This window comes from Myotis davidii, unplaced genomic scaffold, assembly GCF_000327345.1.
Source record: "Myotis davidii unplaced genomic scaffold, ASM32734v1 scaffold935, whole genome shotgun sequence".
Taxonomy (NCBI): Eukaryota; Metazoa; Chordata; class Mammalia; order Chiroptera; family Vespertilionidae; genus Myotis; species Myotis davidii.
In genome coordinates this window covers 770230-778307 of record NW_006286974.1, presented here as the reverse complement: position 1 = coordinate 778307, position 8078 = coordinate 770230, and the positions used below count along the sequence as shown (strand labels likewise).

At 46.1% G+C, this 8078-nt stretch overlaps 1 protein-coding gene across 7 annotated transcripts in view; it reads left to right on the top strand.

Annotated features, from left to right (window-relative positions):
• Window positions 1-8078, top strand: part of PTPN1 (protein tyrosine phosphatase, non-receptor type 1) — a 75902-nt gene that overhangs the window by 63452 nt on the left and 4372 nt on the right. For all 7 annotated transcript variants that reach the window (XR_001513012.1, XM_015560716.1, XM_015560715.1 and 4 more), the window contains 4 exons: window positions 1308-1445; window positions 5043-5252; window positions 5620-5781; window positions 6009-6232. Coding sequence is in view for 6 of the 7 variants with exons in the window: in XM_015560716.1 (XP_015416202.1) it covers window positions 1308-1445; window positions 5043-5252; window positions 5620-5781; window positions 6009-6232 (734 nt within the window). In the remaining variant the exon portion in view is untranslated. The remainder of the gene's footprint in view (window positions 1-1307; window positions 1446-5042; window positions 5253-5619; window positions 5782-6008; window positions 6233-8078) is intronic.

The following is an 8078-nucleotide window of genomic DNA, read 5'->3' as shown; positions in this document are numbered from 1 at the left end:
TCATTGCTCAGAATGAGTGTTGATACATATAAGAAGGAACATACCTAAAACACTGGTTCCAGGACTGTAGGATTAATAATATAAGAAAAATACCAACCGTACTGCTTTAGTATTTTTATTTTGCTGTTGATAACACTATAACAAAGTTGACTTTTTTTATAAGGGTTTTATCTTGAGAACAGTATCTGGATTTATGTCAACTCTTTAGGTATTTTTGTGTATCCTGGAGATCTGTACGATTCTAGGGAGTGATTGATAGCTTAGGAGTGAAGATTTTAACTTACTCATGTGTAGAGGGTGTCTGATATTAAAAAACCAGCAGATCCATCTACTCAGAACCTAACCACGGTCCTAAAGTAAATTGCTTGAAGAAATTAGTTCCCAATGATTATAGGTGCAGAATTTTTGAAGTATGTCCATATTCAAGTGTAGATCAAAGAAGCTCAACTAAAAGGATTGTGGACTGACTTGAGATGACATCCGGATTGAGCAAAAAAGGGAATAAGATGATTAAGACTCAAACTCAGGGGGAACTAAGGCAGTGGAAGAACTCAAAACATGTGAAATTCCTTAAATAAAAGTTTATTAATTTAAAAAAAAAATTTGTGTCAAATTCTTAAACTCTAAGTGAAACCAAATCTTTGGAATTTTACTTGCTTTAAAGAAAAGGTTATTCAAGACCATAAAGTAGTTTCTGAAATTATTAAGCTAAAACATCAATAGTGTTTTTCTGAACTGAAGCAAAGCAGAATGAAAGTGCAGGATGAGGCAGTGGGTGATCCCATGCCTTGGAGGAGCCCCTCTTCAAACCTTTGCTGAATAGTTTTCATGTGATATCAGCCCTCCAATCTTTCAAAGTGTTTCACATGGTCTCTTCTAGCCATGTTTTCAATTAGCCTGTTATTTTCCCCAGGGTAAGGTGTCTGCACTATGCCAACAGCACTGATCAGATTCCTAGCAATCTTTAAAATGGTTACATAAAGTACTTTGTGAGAGACTGAACATTTTGTGTAATATGGCTTCCCCTCGTAGGTGATAGGGAAAGGATCTGACCCATGAAACCACACTGTCTGATTACCAGGGAGCTGCTGGCTTGGAAGTCTGTACCCTGCCTGCACAACTAGCCGTGATTAGATCTTCACAGGCCCCTCACTATCTCCCCAAAGGGAAGGGAGGTTATGCTAATGGTGACTTCCAAGGTCAGAAAACCTCAGGCCTTTGGGTTTTCTTCAAGTTCATGGAAGGTACTTCTCTGTCATAGGAAAAGTCATTTGCTCACAGTAATTCACTGTTATTTTCTCCCCTAGTTAAAATGTGCACAGTACTGGCCACAAAAAGAAGAAAAAGAAATGATCTTTGAAGACACAAATTTGAAATTAACATTGATCTCTGAAGATATTAAGTCATATTACACAGTACGACAACTAGAATTGGAAAACCTGACAGTAAGTATGGCATGTACTTAAGTATTTCACACGGTTACTGGTTGAGATTTATTTTTCTTTGGGTGATAATTACCCAATTCCAGTTTCCCTGGTTTTGTATACCCTGAGCAAGATGTGGTTTTGGCACTATGGTGAGCAGACCTTACCTGCTTATTTACCAGATCATCAGAGGTGTCTTGAGTGGCAAGGGAGGGATCTTATATACCTCTTTTCCTATGGACTCACTCTCTCTTTCTAAACTGGAACATTAGGCAACACCAGTTCTTAGAAGAGGGGAGTTTCTTATCTAAAACTTATCTGTTCCTACCTTTGCAGCTATAGAGGATTGAAAGGTCAGGCTGCAGGTTAAATACCAGCAGAGCATGCTGCCTTCTTTCATTGTCTGTGGCCTGTCTTCTGAAGAGAGGGGAAAGGGTCCTTCTAGGGCTCAGCCCAGTTTCCTATGATTCATAGCCAGTGTAAGTTTTCTAGGTGAGGCCTTAGGTTTATTTGTTGTGGGAAGAATTGGTAATACTGAAGGCTGGCTGTTAGTAAAAGGTGGTGCTGGAACATGGCAAGACACTATGCTAAGAAGCAGCACCACAGAAGCCCCTGCCCCTGAGGATTCTGAATCACTCACCTGGAGCCATCTCTCTGAGGAGCCCATAGCTCAAGGCAGCTCCTGGGGACATGCCCAATCGAGGTGGTCAGCCCCTACCTTCTGTAACTAGAGTGCCGGGGGTTGATCCTGGCCCACCATAGCAAACTGTCAGGCTCTGGGAAAGGGGCAGATGGCTCATCGTGTCTCAGTTTTCTGACAGTTGGAGAAGGTAATATATGTAAAGTGTTAGAGCAGCGCCAGGCCTAGAGCATGTGCTCAGGAAGGGTTAGCAGTGCTGTGGGATTGAAGTCACATGGGATCATTCTAGGAGCAGCACAGATGACCAATTAAAGACAAAGTCGGGGTGGGAATCACGTGGATTGGGGCTTCCGGGCAGCGTTAAAGAGTAAGGATCTGCGTCTGAGTTACGTTTGTTGCCTAGGTGCTCTCCAGTCATTATGACTCCAGCTGCTGAATTTAGTAGTTGCAGTAGGTGGAGAGCATAGCACAGGTCTCTGTGAAGTAGAGAACAGGTTAAAATCGCGTGGCTTTTGAGGAATGCAGCAGTGTGGTTTATCTGAGTGCTCTCTCTCTTCTCCCTCTGTGATAGCTCAAGCTGTGAGCCCTGCCCTAGCCATGCACGGAGGCTCAAGGGAGTGATTTATGGAGGGGTTTGATGGAGGATTTTCAGGAGTAATGTTGGCAGCAGGCTGGAATGCGCCTGAAGGATTATGTAGTAGACTTTTTAAAATGCTTTTGAGCATTTGCAAGCCCGATATATTAAGAGTGACTCCTGGTAAACGCTTGAGAATAGTTCCCCTGCTTGTTGAGGGAAACGGAATTTGGATGGAGCAGAAGAGGTTTGCGCTGTGTTGGTGGTGGAGCAGACACAGCTGCCCAGAGGTCTCAGTGTTGGTTAGGAGGATCTGTTGGCTCTAACAGGCTTTATTTTTAAAACGTCTCTTCTCGGACATTTGTATCTGTTCAAGCACAGATCTCGAATGAATTCCTTGAGAACAAGCTGGGCAGGTGGAGGGAGGGTATAAACAAAAGATAACCCACATCATCTTCAGGATTAAAAGAGATAACTCGCCTTTGGCAAACTTTTAAATATATATGAAATGCTTTTCTTTCCCGAAAAAATAGAAGAGGCATTTCTTTTTTAAGCCAGTAAAATATTAGGAGATCATTTGCTAGGGAGGAAAGAATGGAATTGCTTAGTGTCCTATATGATAAAGAGCTAACATGCTAAATAGACCGGACAGAACTTTCTGGAACGACCTTCCGTAATGACCAGTGGGCGGGGCCACAAGGGCCAAGCTCTTTGCATGAATTTCATGCACCAGGCCTCTAGTGATTCTATAAATTACCCTAATGTCATAGGTAGATTTCTCCCAGTTCTGTAGAAAGATACCAGTGTATGCAATAGCTGGCGCAGGGTTGAATGTGGGTAGTCTTTTCTGATTTTAGGTCATTGGTGTTTATTGTAGGTCCTTTCATTTGTTTTCGTCACACTAGGGTCAGGGAAAGTTGTTATAACTAAGTTGTAAGCTCTGGAAGGGCAAGGGTTGTATCTTTACCTCATGGTGGCTGGCACATGATAGGCATGTTGTGGACATTTGCCAAATGAAGGAAGACAGTGTTAGTAAATGGGTCTCTGGCCTGAAGCCTTTCTCCATCAGCTGCTGTCCAGGTGACCTAGGCACTGCCATGGTCCTTGGCACTGCTTTTTGTAAGAGACCCTCAAGGCTGGCATGGTTCCTTCACACCTTCTTCCTATGCCCACTTTTGCAAGGATTGAAGGCCTTACTTACCCAGTGCCTGGTTCCCATGTACAGTGTGCCTTTAGCTTAGAAAGCTCTTACGTGCTCTCTTCCCAATCAGAACTGCATTTTGATCATTGCACTGGAGACCAGGTGTCCATTCTGGGTCTGGACTCTGAGGCTCAGAGGAAGGAGCAGAGCTAGAAGCAGCACCAGAAGTCATTCTTCTTTCTGCTCCAATGGAAGCAGACTGGGCCGGGAGAGAAACACTTGGGGGCACGGGCCAGGGTCCTCCTTTGAAAAGTTACTGAAACTGGCCCTAGCTGGTTTGGCTCAGTGGATGGAGCATCGGCCTGCGGACTAAAGGGTCCCTCCCACGTTTGATTCCGGTCAAGGGCACATGCCTGGGTTGCAAGCTTAACCCCCAGTAGGGGGCCTGCAGGAGGCAGCCGATCAGTGGTTCTCTCTCATCACTGATGTTTCTATTTCTCTCTTCCTCTCCCTTCCTTTCTGAAATCAATAAAAATATATATATTTTAAAAAGTTACTGAAACTGGCTCTGAACATGGTCTCGAGTCAAGCCAACTTAGATTTAAACTCCTGCTCCTCCACTTAATGGAGGGTTGGCCTCTGAGCCTCAGTCTCCTAATCTGAAAAATGGGAATACATGCCTTGAACCAATGTGCTCAGCACTAAAATGAAGTAAATGCTCAGGATCATCTCTTCAGCTGGGTATTGAGCTACATGTGGCAACCTCCAGTCTTTGGAGGTGAAGTTGGTTGTCTTTTTTTTTTTCAAAAATGATGATCCTCTGAGATGTCCAGATAGTCTGATAAAGCCCTGAGTTACCTAGAGCTGATGCCACATACACACCGTTTATGTTTTCACTCTTTCATGTGAAACCTTATGCTGCTTTATGGCATGGTCATCGTGGGTGGCAGTGCAGTGTCACTGTGGGGCAGAGAGAAATCAGTTGTAATGAAGACAGCAGAGGTGAGAGGGATAGTGTAGAAGAGGTTCCGTCCTGAAGGAAGTGAAGTCAGAGCAGGAGCAGCCTGTGGTCCAGTGTCAAGCCCAGGGCCCGGCACCTCGGTGCTTGCTATTTGTGACCTGGGGGGCTCATTGTCCTTGGGAGAAAATCTGAGAATTAAAGCTGTTCTTAGAGTGAATGGAGGCACTTTGTGCTTACTTGGAACCTGCGATTTCTGTACAGATAATTCTCTTAGAATCTGCATGAGTATTTTTCTCTTTCAGTCTAAAGAAACTCGAGAGATCCTACATTTCCACTATACCACGTGGCCTGACTTTGGAGTCCCCGAATCGCCAGCCTCATTCCTGAACTTTCTTTTCAAAGTCCGAGAGTCGGGGTCACTCAACCGGGAGCACGGCCCAGTCGTGGTGCACTGCAGCGCCGGCATCGGCAGGTCGGGGACCTTCTGTCTTGCTGACACCTGTCTCTTGCTGGTAAGGAGGCCCTTGAAGAACCAGGAAAAGAAGGGACCAATTTGTAAACTCTCCTCTGGTCTGGACAGCTTCTCTGTAATGTCTGCAGTCAACAATCTTTGATCTTCCCTTTGTAACAACTTCCCTTCCGTAAAAATAGCTTTACCCCAAATAGCTTGGTTCAGAAGGATATTCTTCATTTTAAAGTGAAATCCGAGAAGATCCAAAGAATCCCCTGTCTCTCATTCTTTCCCACCTGCTTACATGGCCCCAGTGTTGCTGCACTGGCTCCCATTTTCTAGACTCCTGCCTCCCCTGCTGTGATTTTTTTCTGAGTGGGCACTGGAGAGTTGGGCTGGCTGAGTTGTGTCTCCTATCTGGCTTTTAGATGGACAAAAGGAAAGACCCTTCTTCTGTTGATATCAAGAAAGTTCTGTTAGAAATGAGGAAGTTTCGGATGGGACTGATCCAGACAGCAGACCAGCTCCGTTTCTCCTACCTAGCTGTGATCGAAGGTGCCAAATTCATCATGGGAGACTCTTCAGTGCAGGTCAGCATTGCTTTTGCTTTCATTGATTTCCAGTTTTTGTCTGTGAAGAAGGGAGCTGTCCATTGTAAAAATTCACACACTGTCATCTTCAAGTGTATGTCTAGAGACCTGAGAAGCAGAGATAACTCCTCACCAAGCCATCACCTCTGCTCACTGAAAGGGGACAGATTTCCTGCAGAGCAGACAGGCACAAACACTGATGGGGCTCCATTTGCTGCTTTTTCCAGGAGCAATGGAAGGAGCTCTCCCACGAGGACCTGGAGCCCCCACCTGAGCATGTCCCACCCCCTCCCCGACCACCCAAACGAATCCTGGAGCCACACAATGGGAAATGCAGGGAGTTCTTCCCAAACCACCAGTGGACAAAGGATGAGTCCGAGGAGGATAAAGAAGATGGCCCCATCAAGGAAGAAACCAGAACCCCCTTAAGTGTCCCCTGTAACATAGAAAGGTAACGTGAGATGGTCCTGGCTTATTGGGGGTGAGGAGAAATGACCTTCTGTTTCAGAAACCCTGTGGATGCAGCCTCCTGTTGGCACTCAGTGCTTCTATGTCCTTACGGAATGGAGCCCCTGGACTGTCCTGCTCCTCCCCTGGCTGGAGGAGTCCAGGTACAGAGGCACTGGTTGGCCCTGGGAAGTGACCAACTTCAGTGGGGTGCTAGCACCACCTTGTGGTGCTGGTTGGTATCAGGAGTCCAGCGTGCTGGGCATCCTGCCCAGTGATGACAGTCCCTCCCCCAGGCTTCCAGCCAGTCCAGAAATGGGATGTCCATGCTTGACCATGTACCTTCAGCCCCCAAAATGGTCTTTTGGGGAACTTAAACTTGGTAATCTTGACCCAAGTGGATTGCCATTTTGCTTCCTTATAGTTCTTTATTTTTTTCTTAATCCTTACCCATTTATTTTTTTTTTTCATTTATTTTTTTAAGAAACATATTTTTAGAGAGGAAGGGAGAGGGATAGAGAGCCAGAAACATCGATGAGAGAGAAACATCGATCAGCTGCCTCCTGTACACTCCCCACCAGGGATGTGCCCACAACCAAGGTACATGCCCTTGACCGGAATCAAACCTGGGACCCTTTAGTCCACAGGCCGACGCTCTATCCACTGAGCCAAACCGGTTAGGGCCATTTATTTTTTTTTTAAAGGGAATGAAAGGGAGGTGGGGGAGAGAGAGTGAAACATCAGTGTGAGAGAGACACATCAATTGGTTGATTCCCATTGTCGCCCGACTGGGGCCAGGGATTGAACCTGCAGCCAAGGTATATGGCCTTGACTGGGAATTGAACCTGCGACCCTTTGGTCTGCCGGCTGACATGCTAACTATTGAGCCAAACAGGCAGGGCTGCTTCCCTTATAGTTTAACAAAGGTTATCCTGTCCTATTGATGCATGTGAAATACTGAGATAACTAGAATATAGCTCCTGGTCTATGATCTAGACCCTGCTGTTGGGAAGGGGACAGGAAATTGTAGTGGAGCCTGTGGTCAGTGATGTGATGGGTGCACGCGGAGAAGAGGCACTCAGCCTTCCCTGAGTGTCAAGGAAGGCTGCCTGTAAGAGATGGCACAGTGGAAACTAAGAAGAACGAACGGGAGTTAGCTCCAGCCTGAAACTAGGGAGGCAGTGTCCTCGGTACCTGCTGTTTTGGTGGGTAATTTAAGATGAGTGCACATTTTTACCCAGAATTTGTGTGCTTCTAGAAAAGTAGCCTACAGTAGTTCTCAAACAAATGTGCAAAGATTGTATAGGAAGAGGTGTTTGTTGCGGCATCATTTATAATGGGGAGAAATTAGAGATGAGTCAATTATATACCCATGGATTAGGTAAATCCTCTTTCTCCCTCTGTCGGGATGCTCTGCAGCTCTGAAAGAATGGAACTGGCGGTTCTTATGTGGCTGGACATTGGGGTGGCAGTATCCAAGAAAGCGAGTGACCATGTGCACCCCACAGGGTCCTCTGGTTAAATTGATCATCACGATCTCACCCAGGCACCAGTTCTGACTCAGGGACCTGAGTCCACAGGTCCTTCGTGCACTGGTCCTTATCACAGAAACACCAGGCTCGGTTCTGGAGAGAAACTTGTCCCGTGGGCCTCCCGGAGCAGGTGCCTTGTGATGTGCTGAATATCCCTGGCCTCAGGGACACTGTGCCCGGTTTCCCGGGGCCTCTGTGACATTCTCAGGGTGGGCCAGTGTGCTCCGCCTGGGGGCTCACAGAGGCCAAGGATGAGAGACACAGGCTGCAAATGACTTACGTCGCATTTGTGTTCTGTTTGTTTGTGGAGAGAGCAGT